This window comes from Scardinius erythrophthalmus (genome assembly GCF_964197995.2).
Source record: "Scardinius erythrophthalmus genome assembly, chromosome: 6".
In the NCBI taxonomy this organism is placed as follows: Eukaryota; Metazoa; Chordata; class Actinopteri; order Cypriniformes; family Leuciscidae; genus Scardinius; species Scardinius erythrophthalmus.
In genome coordinates, this window is record NC_138226.1 from 46020169 (window position 1) to 46041292 (window position 21124).

The window sequence follows — 21124 nt, forward strand, 5'->3', positions numbered from 1 at the left end:
ATCACTTTTGATGAACATGGAGTCTTGTAGGAATGTCACCTGTTCAGATGAGGATCTGACATTGGCCACATTTAACTGCGGTGTGAACGTATCTTCGATTTCACACAGATTTTCTGGTGCCATTTTAAACTGCTGGGCCATTTAAAACTCTTTCTACAAAGCGAACAAAAATATGGTCTCACATTTGCATGACTTTTCATGTGTATATTCAAGTGTGATAACAAAAGAAAATTTTGATTGCACTGATCACAATTAAATTGCCTTCCTCCAGAGGGTTTTAAATTGCTCTTTTTCATTAACTTCTTACCACACTCAGAACCTTGTAATTTCTTTCCAGAATGAGTTTGCAAATGACATTTCAGGTCTCTATGATATGTGAAACTCAAGTCACACTGATGACACTTGTAAGGCTTCGCTCCGGTGTGAAGCCTAATGTGAACCTCAAGGTTTCCTTTAGTTGCGACACTTTTTCCACACTGAGGGCAGGCGAAGGGCTTTTCTCCAGTGTGAACTCTCATGTGAATCACAAGGTTTGCTTTTGTTTTGCAAGTCTTTCCACAATGAAGGCACATGTGAGGCTTCTCTCCAATGTGAATTTGTACATGATTTTTAAGATGTGTCCTGTCTGTGAAACTCTTTCCACAATGATGGCATATAAAACAGTTCTCTCTTGAGTGAATCCTCATGTGGGTTCTAAGAGTTTCTTTACTTCTGAAACTCCTTCCACACTTATCACATGTGAACGGCTTCTCTCCAGTGTGAATTCTCATATGAATCTGAAGGTTTTCTTTTCGAGAGAAGCTCTTTCCACACAGATTGCAGGTGAAAGATTTTTCTCCAGCATGAATTCTCATGTGGGTATTAAGGTTTCCTTTTTGAGTGAAACTCTTTCCACACTGATGGCAGGTGAAAGGGTTTTCTCCAGTGTGAACTCTAATGTGGACTTTAAACTTTGCTTTTTGATTGAAACCTTTCCCACACCGTTGGCAGGTGTAGGGCTTCTCTCCAGTGTGAACTCTCATGTGAACCTCAAGGTTTTCTTTGTTTTTGCAAGTCTTTCCACAGTGAAGGCACATGTGAGGCTTCTCTCCAATGTGAATTTTTACATGATTCTTAAGATGTGTCCTGTCTGAGAAACTCTTTCCACACTGACCACATACGAATGGCTTCTCCTCACTGTGAATTTCCATGTGGCTTTTAAGGCTTCCTTTTTGACGAAAACTTTTTCCACACTCTTGGCAGGTGAATGGACTCTCTCCAGTGTGAACTCTCAAGTGGACTTTAAGGCTTCCTTTTTGAGTGAAACATTTTCCACACTGTTGGCAGGTGAAAGGCTTCTCTCCAGTGTGAACTCTCTTGTGGGCTTTAAGACTTAGTTTTCGAGTGAAACTCTTTCCACACTGTTGGCAGGTGAATGAACTCTTTCCAGTGTGAACTCTCAAGTGGACTTTCAGGTTTCCTTTTAGATTGAACCTTTTACCACATTGTTGGCAGATGAAAGGCTTCTCTCCAGTATGAACTCTCATGTGGGCTTTAAGACTTGGTTTTTGAGTGAAACACTTTCCACATTTTTGGCAGGTGAATGGCTTTTCTCCAGTGTGAATTCTCATGTGGACATTAAGGTTTCTGTTTTGAATGAAAGTCTTTCCACACTGTTGGCATGTGAAAGGCTTCTCTCCAGTGTGAACTCTCATGTGGGCTTTAAGACTTGATTTTTGAGTGAAACACTTTCCACACTGTTGGCAGGTGAATGGCTTCTCTCCAGAATGAATTCTCATGTGGACATTAAGGTTTCTGTTTTGATTGAAAGTCTTTCCACACTGTTGGCATGTGAAATGATCTTTAGTGTTTTGAGCTCTTCTTCGTGATAAAGTCTTTTCAGTCTGTGAGCAACTGAAAGGTGGTTCTTCAGATGTGAAATCTGGATGTTTCTTAATCTGGTATTTTTCATCTGTTTCATTCAGTTCTTGACTCTCTTCTTTCAGTGCCTCCAGGTCTAATGCAAAAAAAGACAAACAACCCCAGTTCAATGGCACAAAGCAACAGACATCAAAACCAATGTGTATGCTAGATCCTATACACATTTAGCCAGAATCACTGAATCACTTGGCTTTCTTTAGGACTTGAAGTATTCAGAACAGCTTCAGAAGTATTCATACCCTTTTGATGAGGCTCCAGTGGGCATGACAGCACAGGATCATATGTGAAACAGGCGTTAGTGCGAAGAATATCCCACACGTGTGCTATAAGGATCAAATGAGTTCAGCTTTGAGAATGAAACTAACCTGTTTGTTCCTCAGTTTCTTCATGTTTCACACGGAACACTTCTTCAATCTTTATGTCTTCACTCTCCTGTTTAATAAATGCCATCTTTATAATAGTGTGTCATGTGGATCTCAGATGTTTCTCCAGGAGTTTTCCTGTGTGTTTGGACAAAGTCATGTTTAGGAAGAGAATAATTAAGAAAAATAATTGTGTCATGCTGTTCATTTGATTTGACATGAGGAAATATAGATTAAAACTGTAAATATTAACAAATATGTCCTTTGATATTTGTCCTTGATAGGGACGAATGGTCCTATCTTTTCAATGTTTTAGAAAGATTTGGAAATGGAAATGATTTCATAAAATGGATTACGGTAATGTATAAAAATTCGACTGCAGAATATTTCAAAACCAATAAAAATCAGTAAAGGATATCGACAAGACCTTTGTTGTTCACACCAGCAATTGAACCTCATAAATAAATTAATCAACTAACCATTCAGAAATGTCTTGTTGTCCACCCTCTGTGCCGGGAGCAGCAGCTCATTTGCATTTAAAGGGACAAGCAAAAAGGAGTGTTTTTGCTCACCCTCAAAAAGCTTTTTGAGCTAAACTTCACATACAGACTCTGGGGACATCGGAGACTTTTTTTAGACTGGCAACTTGTGAAAAGGGCATTATACCACCCCTTTAAAGCAAATCAAGGTAATGCCCTTACTAGACCCCCACATTCATCTTTGACAAAGGATATTTTGAGAAAGCTATTAGGCTATATCTGAATTGTATGGGTTGCTGACATCTTATTCATCTGAAAGTTCACAGTACAAGTTGAATGAATGGAAGGAAAATTTTTCGGATGAGGATTGGAAAGAAGCTTGTACTAAGGTTCACACTACGTCTATAAATACATTAAATGTATCCAGTATGAATTGTTAATGCAGACTTATGTAGCACCAGTGGAATTAAATAGATAAAACTTACCAGACATATACAAAATGCATGGAAGATAGAGGAGCTCTGTTTCACTGTATTTGGCAATACAGAAAGATTAAATCTTTCTGGGAAGATAGTTAGGAAAAGTTAGGCTTTTTTTTTTTTGCCAATCTGCAAAAACAATTCTTACCAATAGCTTTTTTTTACCGTGTGTTCCTACAGGTGTCTAGTAACACCTCCCAATTTATCCACAGCCAAATCCTCGGGGAAACGCCTGGAGAGGCAATCAAAGTTGGTGTGCCCCGACGGCCTGGGTAAAAATAATGTTTTTTTTTTTTGTTTTTTTTACCAATATTACCTTTTGAGATGTCTAACTAGGGGTTTTTAGGGGTGCTGACACTATCCCAGCCATTAGTTTTGAGTAAAAATTACTCCAAGTCCATACAGAAATTTGGTTTTATTGAACAATTACAAAACTTCCTAAATCAGTTTAAAATTTAACAAACCTCATCCAACTCCCCTGCATCTTCCTCACTCCTGTTATCATCTGGCTGGTTGATGTTCTGGCAAGAGTTACCATGACAGTTCCCACAAACAGAAATACGCTTGACGCCTTGCTTTTTACAGCAGCACCTGAGAGTGTCACAGTCCCTACACAGTTGCAGCTGACAAACTTCAGAAGGTAGTCCAGTGCAGTGGGATCTGTTGTAGGGACTGGTGCATAACCTTGTTCTCCTTGTTTCCATCCATACTCAAGTACATCCAGTGATGGACTTTGTAGCAGTAGCCAATCTCTGGTCTGGAGATATGCCCGCAGAGAGTGCTGTGCGGCAGTTTCTCAGGCTTAATGCTCCCGGCTGCAGCCCGCTTGCTGAAGATATCAAATCTTAAGAGCAGAGATCGGCTACTGCTACAAAGTCCATCACTGAATGTCCTTGAGTATGGATGGAAACAAGGAGAACAAGGTTATCAAGCGTATTTCTGTTTGCGGGAACTGTCATGGTAACTCTTGCCAGAACATCAACCAGCCAGATGATAACAGGAGTGAGGAAGATGCAGGGGAGTTGGATGAGGTTTATTAAATTTTAAATTGATTTAGTAAGTTTTGTTTTGTAATTGTTTAATAAAAACACTTTTTATGGATTTTTGTATGGACTTGGAGTCATTTTTACTCAAAACTAATGATTATCTCAAAATCTCAAAAGATATCTCAAAAGATAATATTGGTTAAAAAAAATATATATATATATTTTTACCCATTATTTTTACCCAGACCGTCTGGGCACACCAACTTTGCTTGCCTCTCCAGGCGTTCCCCGAGGATTTGGCCGTGGATTAATTGGGAGGTGTTACTAGACACCTATAGGAACACATGGTAAAAAAAAAAGCTATTGGTAAGAATTTTTTTTGTAGATTGGCCAAAAAAATGCCTAACTTTCCGTAACTAATAGGTAAGAGTTATAATTGAAAAGATTTCAAAACAAATTTTACTGGACCCTAAGCTTTTTCTGTTGCGCTTATACCTAGAGAAACAAAATTATAGTAGAAATGAGTGAGCTTATGATCAACCAATGGTGAAGACTATTACTAAATTACATAAAGCATTGACAGATTTACAAGGAGATTCTTCTCAAGGAAAGCAGTTTGGTAATAACAATTAAGGATTGGGACGGTTCTTATACTGGAAAGAATTTTTCTGGAAAAACTTTTTTTTATTAGTCCTAAACAGAAAAAAAAAAAAAAATTAGGTAGCACAAACTGTTGGAGACAGTGTGGCTCTCAGGATTACAACCAATTTCACATATTTTGGGATTGCCCTAACATTAGATGTTTTTGGAGAGATATACACAGTATACTAGAAAAGATTCAGAAAAGATTCTAGGCACTTCAATTGATTGCAGTTTTGAGGTACTTTATTTGGGCATGTGGTAAATTTTCCCCTACCCACCTGACTTAAGTTTAACCAAGTGTCCCTGACACCTGCAAAATTATACTCGAGTGACTTCACCTCTGACCGCATTGGTTGACGCCTGAGAATTCTGAACCGCATAAAATGCCTAAGAATTATAGTGACCTGACCACAATCCAACCCCACCTAAGAGTCTCACACTGAGTCGAACGACGTCTCGTTCCTTTATGAACACTATCACTTGGGAATAAGGTATCTAGTGTTTCACTATTGCTGCGCAGCAATAACTAGACAGACTCCAGACAATGCCTTTAGATATGCTTTAATCACGGCTGGAGGATCTCAGAACAATTTCAGAGAGAATCCCACCAGCAAAAAGAATAGAACAGTTTTTAATAGAAAAGGAGCATGGCAAAGCGGACATGATACAATTTTTTGCAAAAGATATTTTAACCCCTGTCATTTCTCATTTAATTAATTTGTCATTTGAATTTAGTGCTTTTCCTGATGCGTGGAAACAACCCATTGTTACTACTATGTTTAAATCTGGAGATCATTATGAAGTTAGTTATTATAGACCGATAAGCATACTGCCAGTACTCTCAAAGGTTACAGAGAAGGTCGTTTTTGAACAACTGACATCCCATCTTAACACAGTTAAGTCTGGCTTACATCGTATGCAGTTTGGTTTCAGAGTAAATCATTCTACTGAAACAGCTACTTTATATTTAATAGAGCAAATCAAATGGATTTGTTGGTGCTATATTTTTAAATTTGCGTAAAGCCTTTCTAAAGTTCTCCTTTCTAAACTGTCTACATTTCAGTTTTCATCTGAAGCTTTAGCATGGATATCTATGGGATTATTATTGTGCCTTTACAATTTAACGTAACTTTTCAAGAAATTAATAAAAATATAAATTGAAACTTAATAAAATGTCTTTGAAACAAAACAAACAAACAAACAAAAAAACAAAATCGCAGGCAAACATTTTGACTTCATTTTTAATACACTGCAAGTTTCAATAACTGTTTTCTCTCTTTTCTTTCGCTGATCTGTACTTATAAATTGTACTTAATAATTGTTTTCTTACTGGTGTACCCTCTTGAGTCTCAAAGGACCATAGTCTGCCCTGTAAATGTTATTTGCATTCTGTAACGAATACAAATTCAGGCAAACAGATACAAATCCCACCTTTCTAGTAGGCCAACATGTGATAAAAAATTTTGTCCAAAAAACTATAGTAATACTATAATTGCACCTAAGGGAACATTATAAAACAAAAACAAAAACCATGTCATGACCCCTTTAATCTAGATCTCCAAATAAATTAAAATATTTGCATTATATGCGGTGTCTGAAGATCAAGATCCCAGTCATTCAAAAGTGATGTGTCATGTGTCTGAAGAAAGTAAGATTCCTGTCTAATGGGGACACTGGATCTCTGGCAATACACCACTCCATCCTCTGGGTCAGCATCATAATTTTGTTTATGGAAAAGTTGCTCAACTCCCTGCAAAATGAGAAAGGAGAAGTATTATCCTATTCTAACAATGCAAAGGGCACATAACAAATTGAAGACAAACTATTAATTTTAAACAAATTAATACATTTATCGATTAGCCTGTTTGAAAGGGATTTTCAGGCTACTAAATAAAACTAGATAAAAGTTATTCAAATGTCACACATGATAATTATATTATTAATTACTGAACCTCCCTATGTTCTTAGGTTTTGTACCTATGAAAAAGCAAACATTATGTAATCGAAGAAAGACTGTAATTGAATGCAGATAAGGTTGTGTAGGCTAATGATTGGGCTAAAATTAAAAATCATCCCTATCCCCTCTTCTGCTGTCTAACACTTCTTTCGCCATGTATTTGTTTGTTTCCTTTAATATTTTATGCAATCCAAATCACTCTAACCTGCCGCGCTTCGTATCACTCTGTTCAAATCCTTCCTTCCCGCGCTGCTGTCATTTGCAGACGGAAAGCATGAAATTACCGTAATAAACCGTATATTGCCGAAAAGCGCATGTTGTCTACTGTCAGGGGCAATTTGAATGGTTTTGATAGTGCAAACTGTTGAAGAGTTACGGTAAAATTAATACAGCTTGCTGGTATGTGTCGGCGACGACACAGCCGGTTCTAAAGGGTTAAGAACAGAGTCAAAAAATTCTTCCGGTTTCAAAGACATTTTATTAAGTTTCAGTTTATATTTTCATTCATTTCTTGAAAAGTTTGTTCAATTTTAAAGGCACAATAATAATCCCATAGATATCCTCATATGTATCAAATAGAGAATAATGTGTAAAAATTAAAGGGGTTAAGTCCTGTAATTTACAATATACCCTGGGTGTACCCCAAGGATCAGTGTTAGGTCCCTTATTATTTAGTCTGTATATTAATGGTCTCCCGCAACAGTGTGAAGGGATACAAGTACAAATGTACGCTGATGAGACTGTTATTTTTACACATGCGAGAACAGCAGAGTTAGCAGCTGAGAAGATAAAAGCTGATATGGAAAGGATTACACAGTGGCTGGAGCAATCATGTCTTAGCCTGAACGTTGGTAAAAAAAAAGGTTAACAAAAAAGTTAAATCTCCTAATGTTGATATTTTTATTAATGGTGAATAGATAGAAATAGATAATAGATAAGAGTTCAATTATCTTGGCGTAATATTGGACTCAAATCTTTTTTTTTTAAAACATGTAAAGAAAATGGTGAGGAATATTTGAACTTTTAAAGATTTTTATATTAGACAAATTAGACAGTCTCTCTGTCGACGTAGCTAAGACTTTTAATGTGTCCTACAGTGACATGTTGGGGTCAAGCTGGTGAAACTGACTAAACTCTTAAAATCCCTATATAAACAGACTTTACATTTTTTTTTTTGATAAAAAACAAACCATTTTCATCATTGTAGGATCTTAGAGACACATCATTTTTAGAATTTTGACAATTTTAGATTTTTTTCAAATTTGTGTATGGTTTATGAAATCTTAAATGGCTTGGCTCTTTCTGTACTATGTGATTTTGTTCATTTTCGTTCTGAAAACTCTGTGAGATTATCATCCAAGAGTAATTGTCTTGTTCCCTTTCGTCATTCTGCTTTTGGACTATCGTCTTTCGCAGTGAAAGCCATTAATCACTGGAACGCCTTACCAGAGGATATAAAAGGGTGTAAAGCTTTTCAAAAATGGCGGGAAAAGGTCTGCTGACGAAAACCCTCTCAGTTGGTGTCAAAAATCATGCAACTTGACCATTTTACAACGATCAGAGCTGAGCGTGTTTTCATCAGCTGCTGGAAACGGTGTCAACAAAAAGCGCTCAGCACTCGCTCAGATCAAGTTGAGTGTCTGGTGTTTTTGACGGCCAATATGTGGATGCAGCGAGTAGAAGTGGATTGTTTCTGAATGGCAGTTTGCTATTTTGTGTTCATGTAACGTTAAGCCGTCTGTTGGAGCGTATTTTCTCAGGTTACTGATGCACTTACATAGTTGTATGCACTATTGTAACCTAATTTTCCTTCCATGCACATTAAGGAAATTATTTTTTATTTTAAGAACAACTGCTTCAAAAGTTAATGCACTTTAAAAAGTGAATGTCATTTAATTTCAATAAAAGATGCAGTGTTATCAAAAACAATACAGCACTGTTATCCTCCATTGCCTTTAGAATTTGAATATAATTTTAATTTGCTAATATTTCAGAAAGAAATTCGAATATAGTTTTTCAGCCATTTTGACAGCCCTGATGTGTGTGTGTACCTATTTTTTTATTGTACGTATACATATAGGTATTATCTGTGTAATTTTAAATTAGTGTTGACCTGCCTGGGGACTACGAATGAAAATAAGCCTTTGGTTAAATCCGGTACAATGCATGAAATGGAAACATTTATGTTAAAAATTTGACATGGTCCATTTATAAAAAAATAAAATAAAAAAATAAATACATTACATAATTTCCCTACAGTTTGGTTCTTCATTTGCAAACCCTTATGTTACTAGGTAAGCTACTCTGTAAGGTACTGTGTTTTCTTGATTACTTCACTAGTCTAGTTTCATTTCCTCTTTTGTTATATCCGGACATGATTCACACACACACACACACACACACACACACACACACACACACACACACACACACACACACACACACACACACACACACACACACACACAAGTTTTTGACCAAAGGGTTTGGAAACATTTAGGATACAAAAGCATATGAATATTATTCCAGCAAGAAAAATAAATGTTAGTTATTATTTATTAAAAAATCCATCACAGTCATTATGCCGTTGGTTTCCTGGGAAAGGAGGAACAAATACATGTTTAGCGTAATTCTTGCATCTAGCAAAAAAAGCCATAATTAGATGCTAATATATACATAAACCTCCACAAATAAAGTATTGGATTGATGTCTTAAAAAATATTTTCAATATAGAGAAAATTACATTTCATGTGAACTTTCAGAAGGATTTGTTTGTTGATTTCTGGTCCAAATGGTCCCCTTCTTTTGTAAATAGTTTCTGTGTTGAACTTAAAGAGATCCATTGAGGTGTTTTGTGTCATTGTCCATGGAGATGAGAACGACTCGACATGCTTCAACAGAAATACACAAGGCGGTAGTGGTGGGCGATCCTGCAAATTTCGGTATCGATCCGATACCAAGTAAATACATGGCCAGTATCGCCAATATCGATACCGATACCAATACTTTTTCATTTTAAAAGCATGCACTTGAGCTTTAGGGCTGTCACTTTTATGAAAAAATCCTGTTCGATTTTTGAGACATAAGTGTTCATTGAATCGATTGTAAAATCGAAAATTGAAAAATAAAACGCCATATATGGGCAAATCCACGGACAACTAACAGGCATTAGGACGAATGTAAAGAGGGCGCGCCGCGCCTGACGCGCACAAGCAATATTTCTGATGATTTATTGGCGTGAAGTTTCGCGCACAATGACTAGTGCAACATTCTCGAAAAGCAATAAGCAGAGTGGACTGCCATAGCACGCAGCATATGAAAAACATTACCTCATTCTTCAACATGGCTGTGTTTACAATTAGAAATGCCAAACAAATTTCGCCTACGTAGGCGACTGTAGACCGTTGCCCGAATCTGTATCTGAATGCATGAGACTGTCTGAATACCGGGAAAATTCACAGTTTTGTCGTAAAAAGAGACACATTATGCAGAAGGATCATTGCTGTTATGCGTGTTTGTCAGAGCCTGCAGTTGCAAATGACGCGCGTTCGCTGCGGGCATAACATGACGAGCTGGACGCGCTCCGAGAAAAGACCGTTAAAATCGATTCCCTATTTTCGTTTTCGAAACTTGCGTTGGTTGGTCCGATCGATTGTGCAATCGATTTTCGAACGTAAAGTGACAGCCCTATTGAGCTTGTATGAACTTTCCTGTGCTAGAACAGTGTGTCATGATTTATGAGGTGAATGCATCATTAATATGCTAAATCTGAATACGTTTTCACGACTACTAAATATTTTGTGATTTGTGCTCTCAACTCGCCGGTAATTAGTCAGTGACTTTTACAAAACTACCCTTATTATAGTACTAGCCTACTAGAACTAGCCTACTGTTCAAAAGTTTGGGGTCTGTAAGATTTTTAATTCTCTTCTGCATTTATTTGATCAAAAATACAGTAAAAACTGTAATATTACAATTTAACATAGGTTTTCTATGTCATAGTAAACTGTAATTTATTCATGTGATCAAAGATGAATTTTCGGCATCATTACTCCAGTCATGATGATAATTCATTTTAATATGCTGATTTGCTGCTCAGGAAACATTTCTTATTATTATCAATGTTGAAAACAGTTTCATATTTTTGTGGAAACCATGATACATTTTATGCAGAATTATTTGATGAACAAAGTTGAAAGAACAGCATTTATATGAAGTAGATTTTTTTAACAGTGTAAAACCCTTGACTGTCACCTTTGATCAATTTAATGCATCGATCCTTGTTGAATAAAATATTAATTTCATTAAAAAAATCTTAGTGACGTCAACATTTTGAACCGTTATGTACACTTTTGGTTTGTTTATTGCGAAATGACTCCCGATTGTTTCTCTGTCATCAAAGCAAGGCTTCGTTTCCCATTAACGCACTGGGCCTGTGAGCTCAGCGAAGCACCAGCATCCAACGCTCTCTGTGATTGATTGGTTTCGTCTTGTATCCAGATGACTAGGAGAAATAGGCTAGTTCTATCCTACACAATTATCCACTAACATTCGCTTATTTTTCCACTTAGAAGCTTATTTTACACACTGAATTGCGTGCTAAATTCATAAAAAATTACTGGTGAAAAAAACACACATTTGGATCGATATTTTTATGTGAGGATCGATCCTTTTCGATACCAGGTCAGTATCGTTCCTTTAGGATCGATCCGCCCACCCCTACAAGGCGGCCACACTAGCTAAAGTTGCGGGCAATATCGGTGCATTATTCGGGGTAACTACTGTGGAAACTGGTAAAATAGCGTCAAGTTAAGCCTTGCACATGCATCACACTGTCAGACATGACCGACTGCCTTGTTAAGCTAAACGGTGCGTTGTTTCATGACTCAAATGTTGTGAAGATGATGCACTTAGGAATAACAAAAGCTGAGAGCTGATAAAAAATGAACTTCAAATATCTGTGAACTGTGTGGCCTGTCATGTAAGGACTTTACTCTGGATGCACCAAAGGACAAAAGACCAAAATTAGGCAAATATATCCATGGAAAAAGTAGACTTGGTGATGCCCCTCTTTTCCTCTTTTGCATTTATTAATCTCATTATTATTTTACCAACTTATATTTAGTTAGAGTGAATAATAATGTGAAGAATTTATTCCCTTGTATAGCCTACACAGAACGTTTGAGTCCTCTGCAAAACTCCAGCATACAGAAGCTGCTATTTTTAGTTTGTCACATGCAAGATTAACATGAAGTGGAAAACTTTATAGGAGGAAGTGTTTTCTCTTAGACAAATAGTCAAGTTAAAATTAAAGGACTGTGTTAAAGCTGATGTAAATTAAACTATTATTAAACCCATCGTATGCTGCCATGGCATGAGAGTTAGGTATTAATATTTAATAAAGAGATTTACATTATGACAAATGGCTTAAAACAATACACTGTATATTCACACAATTACACTCTCTGACTTCAATACAAAACAATCATAAAGCTGTTAAAGACATCTCAGCTGTTGAAAAGGATAACTGATGAATTAGATGTATGATTGATTTTTTTTATTTTTTATAGATTCAAGTGTGTTGTATGACTCTGTATCCCCCTGTTGTTATTGCAATAAAAATTATATATCACACAAAACCTGCCACATTTTGACCCTAATTTCATAGTGACAATGTTGGCAACCCTACAAGAAAACAACTGAAAACTAGTAGTACAAATTAATTAATTTATAACATTTGTTTTTGGTTTGTTAAAGTTATAATTGTTCATGTCTGTGTTCTCATTAAAGTTGTTGCCAAGCGCTTCAAAATAGTGAATCATTTTGCGAAGCAATCGGTTCAACTGTCTCGGAGTTTGCTTCACAAATATCCGTTTCTCCCATTAATACTGTCAGAGACCGAGTTCGTGTTTACGATAAACTGATTAACGATAAGTTACATGGAGCGAAATGAGACGCAACTTTTCTGTTACTTTACTCACAAAATACCAACCATTAATGTTAGACAAAGCATTACAATGTTACATTCAATAACAACTTATCCATTTTGCAGCTATTGTAAAAAAAAAAAAAAAAAAACATAAAATAGACAGAAACTTTGAATGTGTAAAAACACAAACCTTTCTTTTCTCTTCAGCCGAATGACAGCAGGCGCAGGAGCGCGGCGCAGCTTTATGACGTCATATGGCTAGACCAAAATAAAAGTCCTGTTCACGCTCCTAAAAACCACAAAAGTTTTCATACAAATAGTAAAATGGATGTCAGAGGAATTCAGAGTTTATTTCTTGGTGAATTTCAAATGAAAATGTAAATAACTACTAATGAAAGAATGTAAAAATCTTTCGAAAGGCAAAACGGTAATGCTTGGGCACAGAACCATTTATAAAAAAAAAAAAAAAAAAAAAAAGTTCATTTGCGGCCTGAAACTTGGCTGTGTAAGTCATATCAACTTAGATTATATTAAACTCACTTTAAAAAAAAGATGAAAATTGCCAAACTTATTTTGATGAGTTAAAGTAGTGTAAAAACATGTTGTCTTGACCTGTTGATCATACGATGACCTGGAGCAGATCTTCCAGCTGTTGTTCCTGATGCGTCCAGTCGAGGTAGACGGAAACACGGCGAAATAACATCATTAAATCGACGCTCAGAAATTACACATTAATAATTGTCCCATCCATAGACGTTGAAATATTTAACGTTACAGTAATATCTGATAGACAGTGTCATGATCTGCACAACGGATTAAAATATCTGTAGATATTCACTGTTGGTCTTCATACATAGCCTACAGGAGGTTTTGTGAATAAAATGTGTAATACACATAGTTGGACAATGTAATGATATATGATCAACTGTAGAATAGTTAAATTCACCGTGGGTTTTCATATACAGGAGATTGAGTGATATACATGATGTTGTGAATTTATATATAAAGTAACATTCATTAACCATATTTATTTAGCCCTACAGACAAACAGTGTAATCATATGGACCCTCGATGAAATATCTGCTGTAGTGTTCACTACTGGTCATAAAGACAGTCTCATACATGAAGACAAACACAATTCAACCCCTTCTAAAATTCCCAAGGGACATTTAGCCAATACAGGAGAAAGCACTTTTTTGTGAAGAAAAATATTATTAACACCATTTATTAAAAACATAAAGTAGGATGAGTCCCTTATGGCTTGTCACTCTTCTTTACATTTTGCTGAATCCTCCTATCAAAATTCTCCTACTCACTAAAAAAAGAAAGTTGGATAGTGGAGAAAATGGTTATTTGTAAATAATGTCATGTTTGACCATTCTTTTCCTCTTTTCATACACTCTGCTTATTACACACACACAGGGACGCACAGCAGCACACACACGTCAAATATTAAAAATAAAAGGATTACAATGTAAAAGATTAATATTGTGCACATAAAGATATGGTGGAATCCGGCTTGTCCCGTAGATGATCTGCGCTTTAACCTCACACACACACACACACACACACACACACACACACATGTCTGGTTTGCTATCTTTGTGGGGACTCTCCATAGACGTAATGGTTTTTATACTGTACACACTGTATATTCTGTATACCTTTACTGGACTATGTCACACAAAGGTACACCAGTAAGAGGGAGATGAATGAAATAAATCGCCATACAAATATATCAGAAGCAGTCATTTAGTCGTTATTTACAAACTTGGACACCATACGCGGTAATTGACTGACCACGAACAGGTAATAACTTACTTGCATTTTTCATTCGTTAATGTCTCGCAGTCTTGCTGTTTTTTTCCCCCGGAATTTTTTTTTTTTTTTTTTACAATTAAATTTTGGGATAAAAGTGTGTTGTAACGCAAGCGTTACTGAACATGTACCGAGTAAAATATTACTGAAAATTGATTAGTAATGCCTTACGCTACTGCGTTACAACAAAAAGTAATGTTACTGTATTACATTACTTTTGTAATGCGTTACTCCCAACACTGCTTATTTAATTTGCAAGTTGATGTTTAGTCATTAATAGAGTAACTAATGAAAAAAGTCGGTAGTTGGAACTTGGTGCAGCTGATGTTAGCTAGCTGTCCATCAATTATGCTGAATCAACATTGCTTGCTTGCGGTATGGTCCAGCCGTCAGGCCCAGCTCTGGGCTACAGACCGCGTAGAGACAGACCCAGCTCTTATGAATGTATTTTCTTTTTAACAGTTAACGTTACATGACCCACACTAGTTCTGGGAAAGAAAAAAACTATATCTCAATAGACACTTATTACAAAAAAAATAGTCTAATTATTGAACATTAGAGGGAAAGAAAGTAAAAAGGGAAAAGAGAAAGAGCAATCATTTGACAGTCAAAATCAAAATGAAGTTTAAAATAAAGCATTTAAATACAAGCTTTTTCTTCTGGTCTTCATTGAATAGGCAATTAAGGATTATTAATAAAAGGAACACTCCACCGTTTTTTGAAATAGGGCTTATTCACATTCTTTCCTACATTTAGATTGGTGGGTAAATGCATTTTTGTCTCAGTGCATGCATTGTTTTAGTTTGACAGGGTCGGCGCTAGCTTAGCTTAGCACAATGAATGGAATCCTTTGTTGCTAGCTAGCATGTCCTGAGTAAAAGTGATAAAAAAAAAAAAAAACACGTAATGGGCTACGTGCACAAGCGTCGCGACGAACTTCCGCCATTGTCAGAAGTTGGCATATCAGTTTCCGGTTTACGACTGTCTTCATCGGCATCCGCTATAAACAAACAAGATGAGAGCTGCTGTTGTACGAAATAAAGAGATATAATGTGCGTGACACATCTAAGTTTCTAAGAACTGTAGGTGGATCTAACGGCCGTTTCAGACATACTCCGTGTGCAGTGTGTGTGCGGTGCAGGAGCAGCACGCGCTATAGTGCTTCACATATGATGCGTTTGCAGTGAATAACTGATTCACGGCTGTACCACAAACACTTACTATTTTTATTTAAAATCCAGAAGTTACGCTGCAACTTTTATTTAAAAAAAAAAGTTTCCCTTTGTACACATATAAATTCTTTAATGGACGCATGCACGTTTAAGCACAATTTAAACAACGTAGGGCTATTATTCCATGCATTACTTATATTAAGTTGCTCAAGCAAGTGGCCAAATATATTACTGTAAATTGACAAAAACAGCCGACTCTCATGCCTTTTCTTTTCCATTCAAATTTTAATAAAATAAATCTTGCATGTCACAAAGAACTTGTTTTTCCACCTCCACGAATGAGACGAGTGTTGTTCATTATGTCGCCTTGTTGAAGTAAATTGTAGTTTACCTTGCTTTACCCCGGTCCTCTAAAAGTAAAAAGATGACTGTGAAAAATAATAGTAGGCCTATATAATTAAATGCATTTATGGTGAGATTACTACATTTTATTTAATTAAACGCATTCATGGTGAAATTACTACATTTTCAGGTCAATCTTTGTTCATTTTGACCACGAAACATGCGCTGTCACTTTAATTCAGCGTTTGCAGCACAGCAGAAATAGACTCGGTGCGGAAACGATCTTTGCACTGCTGTATACTGTATACTTGCCGCACCTGGAACGGATCGACGGACTGCAACCGCGTGCAGTGTGAAAGCTCTAACCTGTTAACATGGGTACGTATAAGGAGCACTGCTGTGTGCCACTTTGCTCTGCTTCAAGTCGCTAACAGCCATTTGAGCTTCAATTTCGCAGCACGAAATAGACATTTTGGGCGACGCGCAAGTAGACCGGAAACAGATATGCCGACTTCAGGCGTCAGCAGAAGTTCGTTACTATGCTTGTGCACTGAGGATATTACTTCTTGTGGCCTGCGTATTCACAGCGAGTACAAATAGCGATGCAGATTAACACTAGGTGATTTCCTAGGCAGATATTGACTTGGGACTATATTAGGGGGAAGCACAGGCGAAGCACTGCTACTTAGGCGAAGCACTGCTACTTGGGCGCAGAGATATCACGCAACACATGATGAAATCCCACGAGTTCCGTCAACATAACGGCGTGAATAGTTGCTATTTTCCCTACAGTACATGAATGGTGATGAACATAGCTGATTTTGTGAGAGATGAAGAGGGTGACTTCTCAGACAGTCAAGAGCCAGAATAACCATTCCTATATGAACAAGAGTTTACAGAAAATGAGTTGCGAGCTTTGGAAATAGAATGACAGGAGGAGGAGGTTGCGATCGCTCAACAGCCCGAGGAAGTGAGGATGAGAGCCAACACGAACTGGTGGTGTGAATGTGGGGGAATATGCCGACTGAAATAGAGTGTCTGTGCTGTGGAGAGTGGGACAAATACTGCCATCGATGACCAGGCTCAACGCGTCAGATCAAGATGAGCGTGCCCGCAGTTGTGTCACAGCTACCGAGGATTTCACGGCGCTGATCCATCCGGCAGTACTCGATTTTTTTTCCGGTGTGATAAAGTGAACTGGAAAAAACGCCCCACGCTGAATGGACCAAATGGACAGCTGTCCACAGAGTAAGTGATTATTTTAAACATGACACATGTATAGTAAACTGCTTGTAGCCTTCTCTTCTCTAGTAGTTATACTAAAACTCCCGAGTCAAAAGAACCAGACTAACTCGGTGAGAGAAATATAGCTAACTTAGCCCTCAGTCATTTCATTTTACAGGTAACGATAACAGCGATTTTTATTTTAGTTTGGTTGTTCATGCTAAACAGGTTTAATTCAACATGAGGTTATACTAACGTTAGAGGAGGCTATATACAGCTTCTCAGCATCTATCTTACAACCGAATAAAGACAGATTAAAATAAGGAAGAGTAATAAAAGACAACTTACATGTGCACTTTGTTCTGCCTGTGCTTTGAAAATAGATGGGATGGGACGGCCGTATGTTTCAGACGTAGTACCGTCTTTCTGGACCCATATTCCATTATTTCAAAGTAACTTAACTTAGTCCTCCGGTGTAAAATGCTCTTCGCAAAAACGATACTGTTTGATTTTGTAGAGAGGTGTTGAAGTACAGATCTCCAGAGCAGCTAGCCATTTATTTCTCAGTTCCACATTCGATGGAATTCTGTGAAACATTGCATTCGTGTATGTCCTTTGCTTGTTCTAACAACCTTTTGCTACGCAGGTGTCACGGTGTGACAAAATGCGGAACTCATTTCCCTTAGAGTAGTGTTTCCGTTGGGACACTTTTGAGTGTAACACCGCTCCCAGGCCTGTGTGTGTGTGTCTGTTGCCATGACAGCCTCAAATGACAGATTGACAACAGGTGTGAGGAATTTACTGGGAGTTTGGGTGAGGCTCTGCCAGCAGCTGAGAGAGTATAAAAAGCCAGTGAAGAGAGACTGTGGGGTGGTTCTCCTCCCCGCCTGGGGGTTCTCCTCCCTGTGTGTGGTTCTCTTCCCGTGAGATACTGTGTTTTGTCGGCAGGTGGTTTATATCTGAGGCTGGGCTGTGCAACAGGGCGAAGATTGAAGCCGAGAAATGGAAAGGAGAGAGTGAAGTTTGTCAACGAAAACCCAAGGGATATCGCCAGCAGTGGGAGAGACGCAAAGTGATGAGTATTTGATCTGTTGTTTATATGCACTGACACTGAAGTGGTGTGGAGAGTCTGGAAAGCGTGTGGCACGAGTGAACTATTACACCGAGTGAATTAATGATCTGTCTCCAACCTTTGTTCTTCCTTCACTGAATGTGACGATTACTACATCCGTTTGACTGTCTCTGAGAGAAGTGGAGCCCGTGTGAGAGACGAGAGTCGATCTGGTGGGAGAAAGACCGGTGGGTGAGTGCTGGCCCGAATGCACGGTGTGCGAGTGGAATGCAGTGCCTGAAGTGACGATTCACACGGTTCTGATATATCAAGCGCCCAAACTTACCATTTGAGACCGCCCGGCTCTGTGAATGCTGGAAGAGCCCGCTACTGCTGGAAGAGCCCGCTACTGCTGGAAGAGCCCGCTACTGCTGGAAGAGCCCGCTACTGCTGGAAGAGCCCGCTACTGCTGGAAGAGCCCGCTACTGCTGGAAGAGCCCGCTACTGCTGGAAGAGCCCGCTACTGCTGGAAGAGCCCGCTACTGCTGGAAGAGCCCGCTACTGCTGGAAGAGCCCGCTACTGCTGGAAGAGCCCGCTACTGCTGGAAGAGCCCGCTACTGCTGGAAGAGCCCGCTACTGCTGGAAGAGCCCGCTACTGCTGGAAGAGCCCGCTACTGCTGGAAGAGCCCGCTACTGCTGGAAGAGCCCGCTACTGCTGGAAGAGCCCGCTACTGCTGGAAGAGCCCGCTACTGCTGGAAGAGCCCGCTACTGCTGGAAGAGCCCGCTACTGCTGGAAGAGCCCGCTACTGCTGGAAGAGCCCGCTACTGCTGGAAGAGCCCGCTACTGCTGGAAGAGCCCGCTACTGCTGGAAGAGCCCGCTACTGCTGGAAGAGCCCGCTACTGCTGGAAGAGCCCGCTACTGCTGGAAGAGCCCGCTACTGCTGGAAGAGCCCGCTACTGCTGGAAGAGCCCGCTACTGCTGGAAGAGCCCGCTACTGCTGGAAGAGCCCGCTACTGCTGGAAGAGCCCGCTACTGCTGGAAGAGCCCGCTACTGCTGGAAGAGCCCGCTACTGCTGGAAGGGCCTGCTAATGCTAGTGAAGAGCCTGTTAATGCTGTGAGTTATACGTATTCCCCACTCTCTGCCTGAGTTCAATGAAGAACCTGCTAATGCTGAAAGAGCCGGCTAATGCTGGAAGGGCCTGCTAATGCTAGTGAAGAGCCTGCTAATGCTGTGAGTTATACGTATTCCCCACTCTCTGTCTGGGGCTAGTGAAGAGTCTGCTAATGCTGTGAGTTACACGTATCCTCCACTCTCTGCCTGAGTTTAAGGAAGAGCCTGCTAATGCTGGAAGAGCCTGCTTATGCTGTGAGTTATGTTTCCTCCACTCTCCGAGTCCAGTGACGAGCCCGCTAGAACCTGCTAATGCGGTGAGATATACGTTTCCTCCACTCTCTGAGTCCAGTGAAGAACCTGCTCTCCAAAAGAAGAGAATGCTGAAGAGACTTTTTAAGATTTTGTTTTTATTATTTAATAAAGAGTATATTTATTTTGAATTCTGTGTCTGTCTCCTTCGTGTCCACGGTCAGCTCCTCAGGGGTGGCACGCAAGCGGAGGGGTGGGCGGCCCGCTGGCGCTCCACCCCGACCTGTGACACAGGTAATTACCATGTTTGCTGTAACTGTAGCTGTAACTTCTCAAAAAATAAACAATCCAAAAGTGAAGACACTCGGTGCAGGTCACGCGTGTTCTTCTTTTTCTTCTGTGTTTTGACTCGTTGCACGCCGGTATGTTGACGGAAGTCGTGGAATTTCATGTGTTGCGTGATATCTCTGCGCCCAAGTAGCAGTGCTTCGCCTAAGTAGCTGTGCTTCGCCTGTGCTTCCCCCTAATATAGTCCCAAGTCAATATCTGCCTAGGAAATCACCTAGTGTTAATCTGCATTGCTATTTGTACTCGTTGTGAACACGCAGGCCACAAGAAGTAATTACGTGTTTGTTTGTTTTTATCACTTTTACTCAGGACATGCTAGCTGGCAACAAAGGATTCCATTCATTGTGCTAAGCTAAGCTAGCGCCAACCCTGTAAAACTTAAACAATGCATGCACTGAGACAAAAATGCATTTACCCACCTATCTAAATGTAGGAAAGAATGTGAATAAGCCCTATTTTTAAAAAAACGGTGGAGTGTTCCTTTAATAAATATTAATCTATATACTAATATGAAATATTTTATATATTGTTAAGCTAAATCGCCCAGACCATTTAAACCTAAAGAAAACACTGTGTCCTCATCTGAAACATTATTGAATGATGATCGATACAAGACACCTACAAGCAAAATGGATTTGTAGTCAATTTTAGTAAAGAATGTAGTACTGTATGTAATCATAAAAGGTGAAAAATGTCTCACTCCATGCTGTGAAGGTTTAAAATATGAACAGTATGTAAGAGTTAATCAACCAATAATTAAATATCATTTAACCTGGGATTTCTTTTAATTTACTCATAACATTATTTTCTGCTCACACTAATTGTAAAAAAAACAAAATTTCACTTTCTCAGGAGGAGCCATTCTTAAACATGTTGGTGGTCGTGGAGAAACATTGTAACAAAATTGTATGTGTTTTATCTACTCTGCATAATGTATTTATGATTATATTATAATGTCAAAAGCTGGAGGAGGTGACTCTACTGCTGCTTCAGTAGAGCACAGCGAGCGACATACCACAATGGATAATGTTGCTGGTAAGTTAGTTA

At 38.7% G+C, this 21124-nt stretch overlaps 1 protein-coding gene across 1 annotated transcript; it reads right to left on the reverse strand.

Moving 5' to 3' along the window:
* Positions 1–71: 71 nt before the first annotated feature.
* LOC308692408 (uncharacterized protein) lies at positions 72–12989 on the reverse strand (the record flags this gene model as incomplete). Its single annotated transcript, XM_081368378.1, has 3 exons — positions 12945–12989; positions 2286–2420; positions 72–1996 (listed from the first exon to the last, which is right to left on the reverse strand). The coding sequence occupies exons 2-3, from the start codon at positions 2368–2370 to the stop codon at positions 72–74; spliced, it is 2010 nt and encodes a 669-aa protein (XP_081224504.1). The 5' UTR covers positions 2371–2420; positions 12945–12989.
* Positions 12990–21124: the final 8135 nt, after the last annotated feature.